A 22,975-nucleotide genomic window follows, 5' to 3' on the forward strand; every position below is an offset into this window, starting at 1 on the left:
ATTTCTACTATCACTGCACTATAAATCATTTCATAAAATTAAGGACATTTGAAAACAAAAAAAACAATCAGATATTAAAATACAAGAAAATTCTATAAGACATAGCCCCCTCTGTTTTGTTGAAAACTATGGAATTTTCCCCTCATTTGTCACACATTAGTGATGGGAACTCTTGATTCACAGGGTTAACTTTAAACATTAGAACTACTGATAATATAACCACCTTTATACAAGTACCTCAATTATGCATGTTCAAAATGTATGCTGTTCTGGATCAGAGAAAAATATACTTAATAAAAGATATAAATGGGCAGTCACTGTGTTGATGTCCCATATGGGTGCTGCTTCAAGTCCCAGCTGCTCTACTTCCAATCCAACTCTCTGGTAATGTGCCTAAGGGAAGAAAAAATCAGGAGATAGCCCAAGTGCTTGGGTTTCTCTGCCCAAAGGGGAGAGCCAGAAGAGACTTCGGACTCCTGGCTTTGGCCTGGTCCAGCCCAGGTCAGCCATGGTGAGAATGAACCAGTGGATGAAATAGTCTTCCTTTTCTCTCCCCTCTCTTCTGCCTCTTCTTTCTCTTCCACTCTTTATGTAACTTTCAGATAAATAAATTTTAAAGATTTTGAATAAAACCCAAGCAAAACTAATTGCTTCCTGCCATAGTAGTATGATTGCAAAGTAGAAATTCATATAAAACTGAATATTTATTAATTTGTCATTTTCAGATTTGTGATTTTTTTATCATATATTAACTTTATTTAAGCAATCAACTGTAACCTTTAGTCAAAAACATAAAGGGCATGTCCATGTTTTTAACGGTCTTACATCAAAATTTCAAAACTGGATATAGGTTTTCCAGCATCTGAGTATATATAGAACAGGATGAAAGTATTGCATTTTTTGGTAAAATTTTAAATAATTAGGTGGACTTGATTTCTTATCACTTTGTCTACTGAGATGAGCCTCCTAAATATATTTAATAATTATCACTAGACCAATTCAGTTGGAGATGCAGAAGATGTCAGGGATTTATAATAACAGAAAATATAGAAGCACAACTCAACCTGAAATAAATGCCCCTGGTGGTATGAGTGGGTGCCAAAATTGGCACATTAAGAATCAGAGCCATAAACGAAATACTGCTGGAATTGTTTCTTAGGAAAACAAAACAAATATCACAGAAAACATTCCCCAAGCATCCTCCTGAATCATCACTACAGATTGTGTGTTTAATGGATGATAGGAAAATATACATACAATCTGACATTTCCAAATCAAATTTATGTCTCTTAGATAATAGTGAGAGACACTGTCTAATTGGAAATCTGATACAGGCCACCTCGGGTGAAGCTGACAGGAGAATTCGTCATGAAAAGAGGGCTGGGGTATGAATCAACAATTAGAAATGAAATTTAATCATCATTAATTTGTTTATACTGATTAAATGTTGGCATATCTCCCTTATTTAAAAAGAGATAAAAATGTGCAACATGCCTGACAAGGATAACTATGCAAATCAACCCATGGGCTAATGGCATCTGGAAACCGGCTAGGGAATCCTTGAGGTAAACTTCTCATACTGCTAGTTTTTAATTGGAAGCACAAACTACTAGCAATCACAAAGTTCACCTTGCTTTTTCGTTGCATGGGTAATTGAGCACAGACCTTCTTGCCTTATTCTAGAAGTTCACTGAATGTCTGTATCTTTATCATCTGTTGGGTTTAACACATTTATCTCTTTTATTGCTCAATTTTTATTCTTGTGTGATTTTGTTCTTTCAAAACAGCTAGTATCAAAACATGATTTAGGAGCAATGCAAGGAAGCTAGTCATTTAAAAATGAGGTTAGCTGCACAAAATAAGCCTAGTTTGTGACAAGTTTAAAAACACCAGCAATCAGAAATGTAGAAATACAAAGAGTACTCCATACATGTCTTTTGTTACTGAAACCAATTATTCTATTTTGGACACATTGTGAAAACATCAGTGACACTTCTTACACTCTGAAGTCTTCCAGGAGACATAAGGGAACTTAATAGGAAACTTTGAAGAACAGAAGGGACAATGTAGCTATTGGACACACTCAGCTTGCCAAATGCATTTCATCTATATTTCCATGCAAATCTCTAATTATTTTATGCATTTATTACTGCATCTTCTTCCCATCTCTAGAATTACATGCATTTGTTTCTCTCCTTTCCTGCAGTTACAAAGCATGCATTTATTCATATTCTACTTACACATGAAAATGTATCTATATATATTTAAAACAATATGCTATCTGTAAGCATATGCAAACACATGAACACAAACTTCATAGCCATATGTAAACATATATGCATATACATGAATACTCACATATGCAAGGACACACATGGTTTTACATTCTTTCTTCTCTTACTCTCCCTCTCCATCCAGCCCATCCCTAGCCACACAGTTACACTCTCACTTCCCTCCTCCACCAACATGTCCATGCCTTCTGGCTTATTCATATTCTCCATCAAGAAAACAGAAACATCAGTCCCTGCACCAGTGAAAGAATCACTCCTCAAGGGCTAGTTTTCTTCCTTAAAAATCATAATCTATCTGTTCATGTGGACTTTGTCCCTGCTTCAGTTTCCAGCCCACCTGATTCTTCCCCCAACCTTCTCATAGTACTCAATGGGTATCAGTCAAAAATTTTTCTGTTTTAACTTAGTGATATTCTCACTTTACTGTAGCCCACCAATCTACTCTTATTTCCTTAAGAGGTTAATCCAAATACTTTCTTCCTTGAACACAATATCTCTGCCAGGCTCATTTTCACAAGTTTTTCTATTTGCTAAGCAAAATAACTCAAATACTCAGAACGTATCACTCTTTCAAACCTTCACAGTATGTGTAGGCTCTGCCTTTCATAATGAACTTCCTCCCTTTGGCTATATCATCATGTGTTCTCTTAGCCTGAATGCCATTTTCTCCAAAGAAATTGTGTAATCTCAGCATCTTCTCCAAGTTCCTTTTCTACCTCCCCTATTTCCTAATCACTTAAGTAAAGGACTATGTAAAACCTGACACTATTCTAGTGCAATGCCTTTCTAATACAATGTCTTCCAATACTTCTGGCATACATCCATAAATGGGTCTAAGTTATCAAGGTGGCTCAGAGAGATCAGAAAGTGGACTCTGCATGGCACTTCTTCTTTAAACACTTTTCCTGTGGCTTTTCAAAACATCCTTAAACTGGTGTCACCCTTCTGTGAGTAATTCTGCTCCGACCTCTACTTTATGATATTTTCAGTCCTAACTGCTTGCATTTTCCTGAGCAAGCGATTTTTTTCAATGAATTCTGATGTATTCCTGGTATTCCTTGTTTGGCTAAACTTATTCTCTGCTCAGTTTGTAGAAAAGTGGTGCAAAAACACCAAAGAAAACAGAAGTGTTCGGATGCAAAGAGACTTTGAGACGCAGTAGGGATGGCTCACATAATTAGGTGCATGCCAGACTCATACAGACATGTGTTGTATTTCTGGATCCTGATTTTGACTTGGCCCAATTGTGCAATGTTCTGGGATCGAGATATGCTCTGGTCCAGCCACTGGGACACTTGGGAAATTAATCAGCAGACAGGTAGCTCTGTGCTTTTTGTCTGTGTCTTTTTTTTCAACCTAAATGGAAATATATGCTTAATTTTAAGAAGAAAAAATAAAGCTTGAAAATCATGCTTGTTTTCATACCATTCATTCTCCATGAACTTCCTGAAGTACACTTTTATTTGGTCTTGGTTGGTAGCTATGTGTTACTTCTATTAGGAAGCCCTTGTTTACTTACACCAATACTGGCTTTATGACTTCAAGTCGGGAATCAGTGCTCATTTCTTCCATTCTACCTACCACACTAGAGAGAAACAGTTGGTTTCTCTCCCCATTTCTTTGGTAGTCAAATCTAAGGACCACACCTAACTTTTTAAGTATCACATACAGTATCTGGAACATGAACTGAAGCACAATATCTCCTGATATCAAATATCAGGATGGAGCCAGTCACCCTAAGGTTGCAATAGGTTTTCAGCAGAGAATTTTTTTGGGATCACTATGGGTGACACATGTAAAAAATTCTAGTATTGTAATGGTAATTGAATAAAGGAATGAGAATGGCTGTGAAAAGGATTCAGAATCTAAGAAAAGTTCCAGGCAACCTCAGGATCACGGGTCCTTAGATTTGATGCAACTTAGGCCTCCAAATAACTCAGATGCAGATCCCAGCCAGTGATTTACAATTACATGCTGAAGTACATACGATATGGATTGCTGCTGTTTTGATTGCAGATTCGGCATTGCGGGTTCCTCACAGGCTGCCCTGGGACATGCTCTACCAACTTGCAATACATTTCTGGTCCCTTTTCTCCACATGTTGCATTGGTTGTGATGAGAGCATTTGATGCAAGATTCAGGACGGCAGGGAATAAGCCTGAAAAAGATGGACAAATAAAGGCTTGTCAGCTAGACACAAAGATATAATCTTCCTGTTTCAAAATGCAATTAAGATAATTTTTTCATTAATTCAAATTAATCTATAATTACCTAACTAGTCATAATGCCTGAGTTAATTAAATGTCACATAGATATTATATATTATTCAAATAACATTTTATTATTTTTGTCACCTTTAAATACAGAGGATAAGGATGTCTTCTCAACTTGAATATTTAATGTGAAAGAAATTCCTGTCTCTAACAGAGATTTAAAAGTATCTTCTGAGTATATGATTGGTAAAGATGTTCTAGAATCCTTCCTTTGTCATAAACAGACACCTATTTATGTCTAATATTAAACCATAATCAAGTGTAAAGTTTCTGTAACTACTTATCTATATTTCATGGTGATTGAAAATACCAAGTACCATTTAATATAAGTGTTTGTTAGTACCCCTTTATATTCATGCTAAGGAATACAGATAGTGATGAAAGATTTTTGAAAGCCATTCTTCACAGTCATGTTATACATCAATATCTTGCCAGAACAAAGTCTTGATAAGAGTTGATGATCATGACCCAGGCATTAATTATTTCTCAGACAAAGGAAACATGTTTGACTTTCATAGCTGAAATCTCAGAGGCCCATCTCAGAATAAGGCCAGGGAGGTTCTTGTTTCCATTGGAGAACACATTTCAGGCACTTTGTTTCCCGGAACTTAATCCTCAATTCTGTCTCATGCTTGTCTGCTGTTTATTTTGGAGGTTAATGACTACCAAGGACTTTCTAACAGAAAGTGCATTTGAGCCTTCTAATAATTTGAGTTACTGAAGAACATGTGCCAAACACATGTACATCTATTCAACTTCCGATAGAAAATCATTTTTAACCTATGTAGCCTGATCAATATTTTACTAAAATTTTGAATATTGTGTTTTGAGGTATTTTCTCCTTTCCTTTATTTTCAACACTTGACACAGAGTGGAGATGAAATAATCATCCAGTATTTCTGTAAAATGAATGAATAAATGAATTGTAAATATTGGCTGTGTGAATATGATGAAGTATTATCAGCCTATATGATGTTGATGGTAATGTACTTGCTGGCGAGAGCTGGGCCTGGGATAAGTTGGGCTGAGCCAGTCTGTAGCGCCTGTTGGCAAATGCCAAGACTGGGGACAGGTCATCTTAGTTTGGACACAGCACCTGCTGGCATACGCAGGACCTGGAGCTGGGAACGGGTCTGATAGCATTGTGGAATATTTGTAATAACCCAGGCACTATTTTTTCATGCATTTTTACTACTGAATCTTTTGTACAAAGCACACCCATTTCTATAATAGTTCTTGGTGGCTGACATTAATCTCTTTAGTTTGCATTTACTTCATTTCAGTAGCTAATATAAACTGGGACATCAACAAAGGCTCCTGAATAATCAGCAGTATTAACCTCTATTAAGGTAAACTGACAGGTGGTTCAGTTAACATCACAACATGCCTGAAGTGATGTCTTCAACTGCTGATTGAAAAGTGACCTTCTGTGTGGTTGATGGTAACCGTGTATTAATCACATACTTTTTAAAATGAAAAAAAAAGTCAATGGAGTCAGACTTACTATACTTATGTTTTTGAACCTTTTCAAGCACAAAATGCAATCAAATTTTGTAAAATGTTACCCTACCATGTCATATTTTCTATAAGCAACCTTTATAAATAAAGGGAAATGAAACAAGAGCTAATTTGGGGGCCCAGCATGATAGCCTAGCTGCTAAAGTCCTCGCCTTGCATGCACCAGGATTCCATATGGGTGCCAGTTCTAATCATGGCAGCCCCACTTCCCATCATGCTCCCTGCTTATGGTCTGGGAAAGCAGTTGAGGACAGCCCAAAGCCTTGGGACTCTGTACCTGCATTGGAGACCTGGAGGAAGTTCCTGACCCTTAGCTTTGAATTGGCTCAGCTCCAGCCATTGATAAGAAAATATAGAATATTTCATAAACACAAATTATAATATAAAAGCTGTTTATTACCTTTCTAATATTTTCTGTGCATGCAAGGCTTAGTAGAAGTCTGTCACGTAGCAACATTAAAAATGTATAGTCTTCAGTGCCTTGTTTCCCTTTATTAGATATTTTGTTCTCTAGGTGAGTGTGTGACAGATAATTCTGTGCATGGTGGTTGTCTACATGTTTCTCTTGTCATGTATCATCATTTCAAGCAAGTATTTTGTCATCAAACTTATTTTCATCACATAATATGATAAATCGTAAGATTTGAGAACAAAGATTATCCAGACCAGCCCTAGCACTGTGGCCCAGTAGGTAAAAGCTGCTGAACTCATGTCTGTATCTCACATCGGAGTGCTAGGACGAGGCCCAGCGGCTTAGCTTCCTAGTGCCTCTCTGCTCATGAATCTCAGAGAGCAGCAGCAGATGGCCCAAGGAGTTGGGGCCCTCCCACTCAGGTGGCAGACCCAGAGTTCCAGGCTCCCGGCTTCAGGAAGCCTCATCAGTCAGTCTTATCTAGCCTGGCCACTTGGAATGTGAAACAGCAGGTGAAAGATCTGTTTTCTCTCCCCCTCACACTTTATCCTCACACTGCTATTCAAATAAATAAACCTTTCCTTAAAATGATTAAGATTGAATTGTTGGGTGCAGCGTGATTGCTTACTGGCTAAATGCTCACCTCACATGCATTCGGGATCTCTCACAAGGGTGCCGGATCATGTCCTGTCATGCTTATGGCTCTGGACAGCAGCAGAGGATGAACCAAAACCTTAGGACCCTGCAGCTTCATGGGAGACCCAGAAGAAGCTCTTGGCTCCTGGCTTCAGATCGGCTCTGTCCGTTGAGGCCTCTTAGGAAATGAATCAGTGCGTGAAAGATCTTTCTCCTATCTCTCCTTTTCTCTGTAAATCTACCTTTCCAATTAAAATAAACAGCCTGTGAGTATGGATTTCAAAGTTATAGTATTTGTTACTGTTCCAACATACAGGATTATGGAATTATATAAAGATTCTGATAATAGATGCAGATTGCACATAGCCTGTACATAACAGTACACATATTTATTAACACATAGCTATATGTTAATGTTAGTAATTTTAGTTCACTTTCCCCATGTCTCAAAAAAATTTTACTCTGTAGTATTGAGAAATAGGTAGAAGGGAGGGAGGAAGAGACACCAGGTATTCTATTTTCAGGAGGCCACATATCTGGTACATGTTGGTGACAGATATGGCAAGTTATGGAGTAAAGCCCCACATAGCCCTTGAAAGAGCCAGTAACCATGTGCAAGGCATGCCCAGTTACCAGCATCTCTGGCACTTCTTCCAAACACTGCCACTTTTTATTCACTAACTGTTGTGTCTGCTTTCATTAGGTAGTTACTCCAACCTTGACCATATCCTTAGATCCAAGTATACAATAATCCTGTTTGACCCTGATACGGTACAATCAGTCCTGTAGAATCTGCCTTGCGCTGGTCATTTCTAATCACGGAAGCAAGCCAAGAAGTGATATATCAAGATAACAGGAAAATTATTTTTACAGCATATGATTGAGTTACATGTGGATTTGGGCCATGAGATTAACTGAATTAAAAGTGAGGAAAAATGGTAAAGGAATAAGAGGGATTCCATAATAAAAAATATATATATATATAAAAAAGAGGGATTCCAAACATGGAAGCAGTACTAATCCAGAACCTATCTAATATTCTTCATTTGACCCAAATTAATTCATAATTTGACACAAATAATTCATCTGTGTTTTAGTAATTACACTTTTACAGAAAAGAAGCATACCATTCAGAGAAGATAAACAAGAGCCCTAGAATTAGGATTGATTATATGAGTTGAACTCAGCCGTTTGAGAAACTCAGAAGACTGCACCAAGGCAGGAAGAGAAACCAGAGACTGCAAGTTGGCAAAACTTTTAAATTTACACATTAAATGATGTAACTTACCCACTAACCATTTTACTGTTGCATAAAACCAAAGGTGTTAATAAAATTTACATTTAGCATCTTTGGATTCCTTCCAATGATTTGTTTCATTACACTTATTGATCATAGAGTCAAAATTAACTTTTTCACAATTTAAATGCCTTGCTTTGTGGTCACGGAATAATTGCTTTATGAAATCATCAATTTGCCATTTTTTTAATTAGCGAAGTTTATTTTTCACAGAAAGTCCCCAATTAGTTGCTAACAACCAAGGTGAAGAATTAGTCAATACATGAGCTTTTATTAAATCTTCAGCATGCAGCATCATAGATTACTCCCCATTTTTATTACATGACGGCACCTATTTATTCGCATTCAAAAACACTAGAATAGGGCCTGACGCAATGGCCTAGTGTTTGAAGTTCTCACCTTACACGTGCTGAGATACCATATGGACACCAGTTCCAAGCCCGGCTGCTCCACTTCCCATCTAGCCTCTGGCTTGTGGCCTGGGAAACCAGTCAAGGATGACTTAAAGCCTTGGGACCCTGAACCCACATGGGGGACCCAGAAGAGGATCCAGGCTCCTGGTTTCAGCGCAGCTCAGCTCTAGCTGTTGCAGCCACTTGGGGAGTGAATTAACAGACAGAAGATCTTCCTGTCTCTTCTCCTCTCTGTGTATCTGACCTTACAATAAAAATAAATCTTACTTTTTTTTTTTGTAAACGCACTAGAATAATATTTACAGCTATGTTCAATATGGGCTAGTTGGTTACAATATTAGGAGTGTGAATATTAGGAGTGTAAATGAGTGACAAGTAGCTAATAAACATCTCTAGAATACTGAGGACCTGTAATGTCAATGACATAAAAGCCAGTGATCATTATAATGTAACTATGATTGACAAATTGAATGGTATCTAAACCAAGTAAGTCTGGTTGAATTTAGAGTATTAAGAAACAAGCTTTTAACAAAAACAATGATTTATCTAATAAATAGCACATATTTTCTTAGAGATTAAGATGTGTGTGTGTATATACACCATAGCTAGAATTATATATACTATATAATATATAGCATATCATATATACACATGGATATTAGACACATAGAAAGACTAAGTCTATATCATATGAAAACCAGAAATTCTGTCATAATACAGCAAATACATAGAAACTTCACCTGCTATTCCCTTTGTCATTTAGAAAGTTTTAAATTACATTTGCTTTACAAATAATGTAGCATGTTCACACATATTAACACAATTTTGAAGATTTGCCTTTTCTAAATCACAATTTAAGGTGGAAGCATGTTAGGACGTACTTATGGAAGGATCTTTTCCAGTCATAGCTGCGTAGTTCTTATTGAAGCAAATGTCCCATTGATAATAGTTATAAATAAGAAAAACAAGTAACTAGAGAGAAACAAAGAAAGGTAAGCCATGTATATGTGTAAGAGGGGTGGAAGAAATTTTTCTCCCATTAAATGATTATTAATATCATTTGCAGACAATACAAAATTAACTTAAACTCTTTCTGCTGTAGATTGAATTTCAAGTTCACTTGTATCTGTCCTGGCAAGTCTAGACCAAATGATTTTGCAGGCCTAATAGCTTATGGGTTACACTTCCTTCCCCACTGGTGAAGGAAGGCACCCTAGTGATCCACTCACCATGGTATGGCTAACATTCAAACATAAATGCTGGAAGACCCAGAGGGCAGAACTGAAGACAGCCACCACTATCGTGAAGCTAGAGTGATACTTTAGTAGTCAAGAAAGAGACTCAAAATTCATGGGAAAACTCTGCATATTCTTGGACAAAATCAAAGTAACTCAGCTAATACAGAAGAACTGAAGAGAGATTAAAGTTGCTACCCTCCTCAGGGAAGACAAGATTTTGGAGTTTTAACCCTGAGAAGTTCATGGATTCATTGATAGAACAAGTTAACAAAATGGTTGGATGAGTACACTTCATAGGAGTCTAATGGAATCCAGAATTTCTACACAATGCCCTGTCTGGTCTCCAAGATTCAGTTTTTGAAAAGATGCTACATATGAAGCAAACAATAAAAAGCAAATATGTTAAGAGAAAAGGCAATTAATGGAGAGAAGTATGAGATCTACCAGGTGAGGAATAAGTAGAAATTCCAAGGCAACTTTTCAAGAGTGTAGCATTAGTGACATAAACTAAAAACATAGAATACTTATTTTAGAACTGAAAAATGTAACACAAGGGTTCAGATGAGCAGAAAAATAAAGATGGCAGAAGCACACATAAACTGGAACCTAAATTTTTACTCTTGAAATTTTTAACATACCTGTTAATGTGAAGATACTTTAAAATGTTTGTGGAAAAAGTGGAAAAGTTTATTTTTGTGGATAGTACTTTGATGTGAAAGTATTTTTCATAATATGTGGAAAACATGTATCACAAAAAACTATGTATAATTTCAAGATTTTTCTGATACAAAGCTAACTCATACCTTTAATTCAAGTTTTCCATGAATTGTTTTTTGAAGATTTTATTCAATCATTTAAAAGGTGAAATTACCAAGCGGGCAAAGCAGAGACAGAGGTCTTTAGTCCTGTGGTTTGCTCTCCAAATGGCCACAATTACTGGGGAAGACTCGGCCGAAGCCAGGAGCCCAGAGCTTCCTCAGGGTCTTCCATGTAGTTAGAGGAGTCCAAGAATATGAGCTTTCATCCACAGGAAGCTGGGTCCGAAGTGGAGCAGCTGGGCTTTGAACCAACACTCATATGGGACACCAGCCATTGCAGGTGGCAGCTTAAGTAATGCTTCCCTCTCCTCCACAAAAAAAAAAAAAAACTTTCTGAAATATGCTTTTACTTAAGGCAGAAATTAGTTTTGCCTCAAACAATATTAGAATGTTCATGGATAAAGTCTAAAGAAATTGGTGCTGACATTTTGTCACAGTAGGCTATCCTGCTGTCTGTGATGCTAACATTCCAATTAATTACCATTCTATATCTGTGTTACTTCTCTTGCAAATCAATTTCCTGTTAATGTGTCCAAGAAGGTAGCAGAAAACAATCCAACTGCTTGGATACCTAACACCCACACATGAGACCTGGATGGAGTTTGGGTTCATGGCTTTGGATGGCCCACTCCATCTGCTAATGGGGAGTGAACCAGTACATGGAAAATTTCTTTATGCCTCTATCATTCTGTATGTGTAATTCTGCCCTTCAAAAAAAAAGCATATCTTTTTTCAAACATCCATATGGCAATTGAAACAAAGGGATTTTGTGTGCAGGAAAGAAAGTGGACTTGTGCTTTATATCAAATGGTGTAACATTAAAAAGATTAGCAATCCAAGTATCTAAAACATTCTTGGAAGAACTGGAACTCTACCACAGTGCTGTTTGGACTGTAAATTAGGACAATCACTTAGAGCTTCAATATGAATTCTTGTGTCGTCTCACCGATAAATACTCAAAAGAAACAAGAGTCCATATTCACAAAAGAACTAACAATGTTTACGGAACAAAAAAGAATGTTTATGGAAACTAACTCAAAACAGTTCAGGTTTCCACCAAGGAAGAGAATTAACAAAGAAAACACAATGTGTATACAGTGAGTTACTCATGATATTAAGAAGGAACAAATTAGTGAGAAGTGCAACATAGATGATTCTCAAAAGTATTATGCCAATTGTTTATTCTGGTTTTGATTGATAATGCTTTTGGTGTCCTTTTTAGGAAGTCGGGACCTAGCCCTAGAACTTGTAGAGTATTTCCGACATTTTCTTCCAAAAGTTTGAAGGTTTCTGGATGTAGGTTTAGATCTTTAATCCATTTAGATTTGATCTTAGTGTATGGTGAGAGATGTGGGTCTATCTTTTTGTTTCTGCAGGCTATCAACCAGTTGTCCCAACAGCATTTACTGAACAGACCTTCCCATTAAACAAATGGGACCTCATCAAACTAAGAAGCTTCTGTACAGCTAGAGAAACAATCAACAAAGTAGAAAAGCAACCCACAGAATGGGAGAAGAGCTTCGCACACGACATAGGTGACAGAGGGCTAATTTCCAGAATATACAAAGAACTACAAAACAACCAAAATGTCAAAACAAACAAGCCACTCAAGAAATGGGCACGGGAAATGGGCAAACACTTCACAAAGGAACAAACCCAAATGGCAAATAAACATATGAAAAAATGCTCAAGTTCCCTGGCAATAAGGGAAATCCAAATTAAAACATCAATGAGGTGCCACCTAACGCCAGTAAGACTGGCCCCCATGAATAAAAGCACCACCAACACTTGTTGGCGAGGTTGCGGGGAAAAGGGAACCCTACTCCACTGCTGGTGGGGCTGCAGGCTGGTACAGCCTCTATGGAAATCAGTATGGAGAACATTCAAACAACTCAAAATCAACATACCGTATGATCCAGCAATAGCACTCCTAGGAATATACCCAAAACACCTGTTTTACGAGAAGCCAACATGCACCCCTATGCTCATAGCAGCACAATCAGTAATTGCAAAAACAGGGAAGCAACCAAAATGCCCATCAGCAGAAGACTGGATAAGAAAGCTATGGTTCATCTACTCCATGGAATACTACTCAGCTATTAAAAAAAAAAAAACAAAATGCAGTTCTTTGTGGCCAATTGGGTCAAACTGGAAACCATAATGCTAAGGGAAATGAGCCAATCCCAAAAGGTCAGATACCACATGTTTGCGTTAATTTAAGAGGATATGACGTTATGTAAAACATGTTATTTTATGTATATTATGTTATATGTTGTGTATAAACTAAAACTGAATTGACAATGAGGTGATCACAGAAGATGGTTAAGAAATTACAATTGTTTTTAACATATTGATTACTCATTACTATGTCAATTAATTCCATAATGATGTAAATTTTTGCTGATGGTATGTTGGAGCCTTTAGTTGATCGGGTTGATAATCTGATGGTTCTGCCCTCGGACCGGACAGGGTCTCCCCAGGAAGCTGAGGAACTAGACTGGACTATAAGATGTTGGACTCTATGTTTAGTTTATGCTTGCAAAGAGGGAATCTCAACTGTACTTGATCAGTGGATATGCAACAAGGTGGAATATTCCACATGGGGGGAGGGCAGGGGAAGGGGTGGGGTGATTCCCAGTTCCAACGAAACTGTATCACATAATACAATGTAATCAATGAATAAAAAATAAAATAAAATAAAAAAGTATTAGGCCAAATAAAAGAAGCTTTATGCAAGAAAGCATACTCCAACTTGTTTATGGGATCTTGTTGAACAGGCAAATCCCATCTTTTGGAAGCATAAGTTAGGAAAAACTGGTTGTCTTGGTTACTTGGGGTTAGAGACTGAAGGGAAGGAGATATAAATGGTGAGATAATAAAATTGAACATGTTAATTTGCATGATGCAACTATATGCATTTGTAAAACAAAACATTATACTCTATTTGTGACTATGCATCCTTTTCCTCACAGATACACTTTGAATTACATGAATGTATAGTGATGTTGAACTTTAGTTGATTTCATGATGCTATATACTGGAATGAAGTTGGCCATATATCAAAATATAAAGTGGATTTAAGGTTATAAATATTCAAATGGATACTTATATGATAAAAATAGCATAATTGTATAAATTAGATTATTAGTATATGGTTGTGTTCATTGGCCTTTATTTCACTTTTTTCTGCACACAGACATTTCCATAAGAAAAAATATCTGCAATAGCTAATATATCAAATAAATATGTACAGTTTATTTGGATTTTATAAACCAAAATCACATTTGTAATATTCACTGTCTACAATAGAAGGCTGCCCTTCCAATTTCAAAATTGGACAAACTGAACAAAAAGCCAACACTAAATCAGCAAAATTCCTAAGTGTCTTGGGAAACCCACAGGTCTAAAATCAGCAGGCGACTCTTGCTTTGTACAGCTTTCCAATGTTTCTAGTTTCTCTTTCATAGAAATGAAACTTCAACTTGGCAGCATATTTAACGCATAAGTGTTATCTTTCAAGAATTACACACAAGTACCTGAAAAATGAACTCAGAAAATTAGTGGTTTGCTAGATGACACAACAAAGCCTGTTTTGCTTAGACTTTAGGCAACATGCTGTAGGTATTAAACTGTAGAATATTAGTTGCTTACAAAATTCATTTTAAAGAACCTTAGTTCAACTTTGAACTCTACAAGGAACAAAAGGCTCAGAATCTAACATAGCTAGTATTAAAGCACAATGGTCATAAGGGCACAACAACTGATTTGACTTTTCACAGCCCTATTCTTCCTCTCCCCTTATACTAAATTAAAAGTCATACCACAAATTGCATTAGTCCGGAGCTCTGCCTCCCTCTTTTTGCTGTTACATGTACAGTCCAAGGCCAGCTTCCATCAGTGTTTTATAATTCCTCCAATTAATTTTCAGATGCTTACATTTTAATAATGCTCCCTAATTTAACTGAAGTCTTAATTTCCTCTGCGGTTACAACATTTTTTAAGATCTCAAGGACTCCTGAATCATTCTGGCCTTAAAACTCCACACAGGGATCAGTGCCATTGTTGCTTACTCACACCTTTCCAAGAACGTTCCAATAAGGGACCACTTTCTTTCCATGTTCTTCACCATTTCTGTCTGAATTCAGGAAAATTATCCATAAAAACATTAGTACTTGACAGTTGTTTCTCAAATTGTGTCATTTTCCCCTCAGAGATACTCTTAAACCATCCTTAAGAAAACTGAGTCCATACAAAACAAAGCATTATATTTTTTTCTGAATATGTATGTTATTTATCAATATTCTAATACTTCTTCTCCCATGTACATAATGTTGATATTTTGCTTAAGCTTAGCTGCAAATGTATTTATGTTTAGTTAGGTATATAGCCTAATAACTGTTATGATGGTAACTTGACTAGCCTTGAACGATTGCACTTCCATTTATTTTCTACATTGCCACCGAGATTATCTTCTTAAAAAATGTATCTGAAAACACAACTTTTCTTGTTTAAAGCCTGTGTGATGGGTCCCGCACAGTGGCCTAACCGCTAAAGTTCTCACCTTGCATGCACCAAGATCCCATATGGGCGCCAGTTCTAATCCCTGCAGCCCTGCTTCCCATCCAGCTCCCTGCTTATGGCCTGGGAAAGCAGTCAAGGATAGCCCAAAGCTTTGGGACCCTGCACCTGCGTGCGTGTGGGGGACCTGGAGGAGGCTCCTGGCTTCAGATCAGCTCAGCTCAGCTCTAGTCATTGTGGTCAGTTGGGAAGTGAGTCATTGGAGGGAAGATCTTCCTCTCTGTCTCTCCTCCTCTCCGTATATCTGACTTTCCAATAAAAATAAATAAATCTTAAAAAAAAAAAAAAAAACAACCAGTGAGACATGCCTGTGGCCTACAGTAAAGTAGTGAAATTCATTGGTGAGGTAAGCACTTACAATCTGATCCCTATCTACCACTGTGGCCTTGATCATTACAATCTTATGCCTTCCCATAGTCCTGTGCACTAATACACAGATACAGCAGGCACTTAGAAAATCCTTTATTTCTATATACAATTCTGCTCCAATTTTATTACGTAGTCATTTCCTCATTTCTCAGAAACTAGCTCTGCTCTGAAAGTATTTCCCAACTTAACCACATAGAATTTGTTTCTTCTTGTCATTTTAATAGTACTTAGTTGATACTTTATTATAACCCTCATCATATTGTGATTTTAATCTGATATTGGACCCCTATCCATAAAACTATCAAGTGCACAGATCACATTAGCTGGAACACCCCCCAAAATTGAAATTTACTGGATGAAGCAGAATAATGAAGACCTTGTGTAAGTTTTCTGGAGAGAACTGTAGACATCAAAAGCCATTCAACTATTCAGACCCTGGATTTATGAATACTTAGAACTTTATTTTGGTACTATTAATAAGTGGAACAGTCCAAGGGAAAAAAAAATCAATCCATTTGAAAATAATGACTATCTAACATCTTGAAATAAAATTCGGTATAGTCTAATAAAAAAATTGTAAAATTACTGTCCCATAAATTTAACACTCTTTTTGGGTTTTTCTAATTATTCCTTTTTTTTTTTGTCAGACAGATAATTCCAGAGTTTTGTCTTTTTTTTTTGTGCAATTTTTTAATTATTATTAATTTCATTGCATAATGTGACACATTTGTTTTTATGCACTGTTTTGTCTTTTATCTTAAATATTCTTTTTTCTGCTTTCCCAAATCTGTTGTTGAGGTTTTCTACTACATTTTCTATTTGACATGCTGAATTCTTCATTTTCACTACTTTTCTGATTTCTCTTCAATGTCTCAATCTCTTCACAAAAATTTTCACTCACAATTTGGTTCTTTCTGCATTTAAGTAATCCTATAGTCAATGTCTCTGTCTCTCCCTCTCTCTTTCTCTCTCTATCTCTCTGGTTTTCTCCTTGCAATGTGTGGATATCTTAACCTAATAAGGAGTGTTAAGCTTATGGTTATGAAGTGAAATGAAAGTAAGCCTCTTTTAAAAATCAGAAAAACAAAAATTGGTAGAGGAAGCTAGGTGGGGAACATGGGCAGGCGGGGAGTTAGGATGGGAAGTAGTACTGTGCTGCTAAATCTGTACTGTGGGTTATCTAAAATTTGTTCATTTTATATAAATGATTTTTTAAAAAGAAATGAAACTAGGAACTTGAACCAGTGCTATGATATAGCATGCTTGTATTGCAAGTGGCTTCCTAAAACCAGCTATGCCATGACACTATCCTTCAAATAACGCTTCTGGGTAGCATTCATACTTCAACTTGTAGAAAGCATCATTAATATAACTTCTAATAGGAAGCAGTTGGGGATTAACTATGGCAAAGTCATTTTACAGATGATACCACTGTCTTCATAACATTCTTTTTTTAACAATTGTTAATACTCTCCCTAGTACTGTTACTATAATATAAGGAAAAATTCATATTCTGATTCTCTCTTTGTGTTCCTGCAATCAATGCACACTATTTCTATTAGGCACCTAACACTTCTCAAAATAATGCAAGGAAACTGTCTATTTGAAGCTTTGCCATTTCCCATGTCAGTTGCTAGGTCTGTGGATCATTTTTAAAAACATAGTCATACAAGCAGTTATTTGCAAGAGATTTGGTATTTAAAAGACAAAATCAACATGCAGTCTAAAATGTTCTCCAAGATGTGTCAAGGAAGAAAAGGAGACACTTGTCTGTTGAAATCTTGAGCTACGTGGGTGTGTGGGAACATAAAAAACAAAAAATGGGACAGAACAACATGTTGAAGAGAATGGTTTCCAGCTGTGCTCAGCTGGAAGTAACTTTAATGCACTTGATCCACAATGCAGATGACAAGTTTCAGAGAACTGGGAAATCAATCCAATTTGAGCTAATAGCTGTCCAGACACAACAATGTTTGCAAGTTAGAAAAAAACACAGAATCCTGTTGCCCAGAAATGAACAAAACCAAAAAAGAGCATGTATGCTACTTGGCTCCAAGGAATTTCAAATCTGTCTAGTTCTGTAACTTAATTCTGCCCCAAGTAGAAGATTTGGGGAAGCCTCTGAGTTAGTCTGGTCTTCTCTCTTTAACCAGAAAAAGGCGTTCACCTTCCTCTGTGGAATTATTTCTAAAATTGGTTTGTTTTTTTTCTGTTAAGGGGAAAATAAACTAAACATTGATGTAGTTTTATTTTCATCCAAAATAAAATAACCCAATGATAATTACAGACATTGCAATGGATCATAAAGTGTTATTGATAGAGTATCAATATTTCATGTATGCAGCAGATCACCCAAACAAAAGAACAACTACTAGGGCCACGACAGAATCAATGTCAAGCCAAGCCAGCCATTTGGCCCAGCCAACCAATACAATATTTGATTGAATTCCTAAACTAGAGAAACACATTTAATTAAGACAGGGGCATATTGCGGATCTGTCCTGGCCTATAATTTAGACATACTTATTCCTAGGAAAATAACTGCCATTATAATCCACATTTCTGGTATGTTCACTAATGGAAACAGGACAGTCACAATACTGCATTTCATTTGTACTTCAAATTTCCCCAAACTACCATAACACATTTGGAAAGCAATTTTAACCACTAAATCCTTGGTAAATTGTAGTTGACCACATTGCCAATGATCAATACAACCTTAAAATACAGAAAGAAAAGAGAGAAGCCAATTTTAATAAAAATATTATCTCTGGAAACACATTAAATAGAATCTTTAACTTCAAAGCTGGAAGCAGACCTTCATTCCACCCACCTCCCTCTAGTTACCAATTACCCACTATCTGATGGACACTACTCTGATCACCCAATTTTTATTCCTTCACATTTGAGTAAGCCACACATTGTCCAGCTAAATCAGAATTCAATCAGAATCAACAAACTCCTTTAAGTGTTACTGTGTTCCATTGATAGAACAGTCCTAAGAATTTTCAAATTCACAATCGAAGCTGGGGGAACTTATCTACAATGTTCTAGCAAAAGGGGCCCCAAAATATTTCCAACAGTGTAACATTCAGGGAATAGTCTGTTCCCATGTTCCTTCCAACCTCTCTCTCTTTTTAAGATTTTTTTAAATTGGAAAGTCAGATATATGGACAGCAGGAGAGACAGACAGGAAAATATCCGTCCCATGATTCATTCCCCAAGCGGCCAATATGGCCAAAGCTGCACCAGTTCAAAATCAGAAGTCTGGAACCTCCTCCGGGTTTCCCACGCAGGTGCAGGGTCCCAAGACTTTAGACTGTCCTTGACTGCTTTCCCAGGCCACAAGCAGGGAGCTGGATGGGAGGCGGGGCTGCTGAGACACGAACCAGTGCATATATGGGAACCTGGCACGTGCAAGGCAAGGACTTTAAAAGCTAGGCTACTGCACTGATCCTCTCATTAACCTCAGCAAACAAATGTTCAGTATTCGTTTCCTTCTGCTTGCCTTCCAAATGAAGCCTATACGCTAGATGTCTCTTTGGTAGGTCTGTACCTGGACTCAGAATGAGAAAGGAAAGTATCCCATGAAATACAAAATGTTTAAACATCTTTGAAAACTACACTCAGTGCCTTAAATTGACAATTACCCAACATAGAGGTATTTGTAATACAGAAGGCTGATAAAAACTCATGTGGCTATGTTGACTGTTAATGAACAAAAAGATAAAAATACAATAAATCTCTAAACTGATTATTATGCTAGAGGGATGAATTTAGAATTACATCCCTCAAACATGTTAAACAGGATTCATGTAGCTTTGATGAATACATCTTCAGGAGAGATGTGTCCCCACGGGCCCTGCTCTACATTTACTCAACAATTCCTTATCTCTAGCGTGATGAAACATAAAAAATGCTGTTTTACACCGCCTTTCCTCTGACTTAAAAGAGTCAGGCAAAATAAAAAGGGAAAGGTACATTCATGTACTGCACCGTTCCCGCCTCTGTTTTTAACAAGTAGGAGTTTCTCAAGGCTTAAATCTGAAACTTTTTCTGAATTCATTCTTCTCTCCTAAAAATCTCACTCCCTTGCAGACCATTCACACCCCAACTAGAGTCAATAGCTCCCAGGTTTTATCTCTAGGCCAGATAGCTATTGGATGCCTTACACCCATTTACCCAAATGCTTCCAAAATCTCCAGGACACTGGAATGTATTCCAAAAATTGCTCATGTCTTAAAGTGCTGCAAACTCCAACAAACATACAACCTGAGTTCTTTGTGGCTGGGCACATTTTACATGGCTTACTCCATGTGTTACACAGAAAATGTCATGGTTTCTTTGTAATTTTCTTAATTGTTAATTAAAAGATGAAGAGACAGACAAATGCGAACACACAAAAAGGGGGACACAGATAGATACAGACAGGAGCCAGAGATGGACATGTTGCACTTGGGGATTCAGTTCTAGCATGCCTAACGATAGGGCTTGGCCAGGCTGCATCCAAGTACTAAGATCTCTATCTGTGCCTTGCATTTGGAAGGCAGACGTGCAAGTAGCTGAGCCACATCCATCTGCCTCCCAGGCTACACACTAGAAAAAAGTTAGATAAGAAGCAAAGATGAAATTCAAGCTGGTGCTCCTGTTGGGCTGAAGGCTTCCAAATGGCATCTTAACCCCTGGACCTAATGCAAAACCCTCGAGTCATTGATTATGTCACCCCATTATTAAATACTTCTCTGACTTGAAAATAAGTTTCAGATCCTCCTCCTCTTCTTCACACCACTACCAATACCAGACAACTGGCATTTATGTCACTGGGACTTCTTTAACAGTCCCTCCAATGGATTCCTCCTTACCCATCGCCTACTTACACATTGCCTACCTCCTGATCCAATGTTTTTCACAAAATGGGTTTTCTTGGGATACGTTTATCATTTCACTCATCTTCAAAAATTTTAATTGATTTTAATTCACCTAACCCAATACTCACAACTATTAACTTAGCTTGCAATGTTCCTTTATCACATCCAACAAATACTGACTTTAATAAATTTCTATGCCAACACAATGCTCAAGTTTCCTGAGAAATTTAGATGCAAAACCTTTTGACATTCCACTGCTCTTACTGTTTCAGATTTTAAACAAGCGTCTTTTCCTTCTACATTTCCTCTATGAGGTCCTCCCTAATCAGTCTCATTGTGTCTTATTATTCCTGTGCAGCACTGATTACAATACGTGAAGTTAAATAATAAAATTTCCCCTTCATGGAACATAAACTTCCTGATACAGGCTGCTGTATATATTGAATAATTCCATCACTATATTCTCAGATATTTGCTCAGAGCTGAATACAGAAAGGTGTGTAAAACTTTCACCAGTGATGTGTTTGAATCAAAATTTTCGTACAAAGTTCTTTGTTCTGCAGAAATGGTGAGCTTCTGTGGAAGTATGATGCAAAGCAGAATACAATGCAATTAAACTAAACAGGTACATTTTTCTCAGTGTTTTAGTAACTGGGCAGCAGAAAAGTAATATTAACTCCAAAGGCTAAAACCAGTATCTTCTGGAAAATTGTTGATGTTTTATTCTTAAATCCATATTCTTACCCTATGAGTAGTGCTTCATTTTGTACCTCAAAAAATGTTTCATCTTTTCAGCCTTTTTCAGGACTTCTTTGTATTCTATCTGGGATTAGTTTGGTTTAGTTCACAAATCAAAAGATTAATTAGTTAACATATTTACCAATATTCCAGTTTATTACCCTCCTCTTGCCAAAAAATATTGAAAACAAACATACTGCTCTGGTAAACACATTGTTAGAGTTATGCAAACCTCTGATGCTTCTGAAAATTTCACATGTCGATCATATAGCAATCTGACTCACACTGATTGTTGGTTCATTGGTTACTTCACAATATCTTATTGCATGTGAGATGTGCTGTTTGAAGTTGAGATAATATTACATTTTGCAGGTACTAACGAACTGTAAAACCTAATATACTTTTAATACCCTATGTTATTCCGTAATGGGGTGGGAGAGCAGGGAAATCTTCCATTTCCCTAGAATGTGTGAAATATAACCTACCAGGTTCATAACTGGAAACTCAGACAACAGACTCGAATCAGCATTAATCAACAGTTAAACTACAAAGACATATAGGGGAATCAACAGCGATCCTGGCAACCTCTTAACAGGAGGTCATATGCATAGAGCAGGGGGGCGGGGAACCCCAGAGTGGAGCAGGCGGACAGGAGGAGGCTTGTAGCCCGACCCTGAAGACTCCCGGATCTTCACCAAGGACTATCAGTATGAGCACCAAGGTCTACATCCCAACTGCCAAGGAGACCACAGGGAATTGGAGTACCTTCGGAGGCCATGAACTCTGAGGTCATCCACTCCCATTTGGATCTACCACATGGGATGAAAGAAGTCCAAATCCTTCCTCACAGGATCCAAGGGTATCAGAACAATAGCCAGGAGCCCTGAGCAGTCCGCAGAAACAGAACAGTAAACTTCCTTTGGGACTAGGGAGGGGAGCTTTCTCTGATCCTAGCTTGGTTCCAATTTTGGGTCCTCACCCTCTCTGGCAATGACCATCAGGATCGCTCTGGAAACCACCCAAGACAAAACAAACAAACAAAAAAAAACAAACAAAAAATCTAGAATAGACAGAGAACAAGGAAAGCTTAGAATCAGACAGGAAACCGTCAGCATGGATTCACTTATACCTTACTAGGTGGGACACAAAGATTAGTTACTCCTAACTGGGGTATTGAAGATTTCTCTGCACACCCCTCCTAAAACTGTTCTGCACCTAAACTGTTGACAAATATCTTGTTAGAGTTATGTCAGTCTAGACTACCCGAAAAAAAGCCAGGTTCAACAAAATTATGCTTCAACGCTATAAAATGCTAAATAGTATAATGAAAATAGACACGAGACAGCTGAATAGTAATCTATAGCCATTTTAAGGTGTAGAGAACCCGATTGTATATAAGCTAAAATTGAAATGTCAATGAAGAAATCACAGGATGTGCTTCAGAACTTGCATTTTTTTTTGACATATTGGTTACTCAATACTATGTCATTTAATTCCACAACGTTATACATTGTTGCTGATGTAAT

The 22,975-nt window shown here is 37.2% G+C and overlaps 1 protein-coding gene across 4 annotated transcripts in view; it reads right to left on the reverse strand.

The window, feature by feature from the left end:
• Positions 1 to 22,975, reverse strand: part of LAMA2 (laminin subunit alpha 2) — a 634,064-nt gene that overhangs the window by 473,658 nt on the left and 137,431 nt on the right. For all 4 annotated transcript variants that reach the window (XM_058676547.1, XM_058676596.1, XM_058676658.1 and 1 more), the window contains exon 2: positions 4,279 to 4,449. In XM_058676547.1, the coding sequence (XP_058532530.1) occupies positions 4,279 to 4,449 (171 nt within the window). The remainder of the gene's footprint in view (positions 1 to 4,278; positions 4,450 to 22,975) is intronic.

The sequence above is a fragment of the Ochotona princeps genome, chromosome 1 (assembly GCF_030435755.1).
Source record: "Ochotona princeps isolate mOchPri1 chromosome 1, mOchPri1.hap1, whole genome shotgun sequence".
Lineage (NCBI taxonomy): Eukaryota > Metazoa > Chordata > Mammalia > Lagomorpha > Ochotonidae > Ochotona > Ochotona princeps.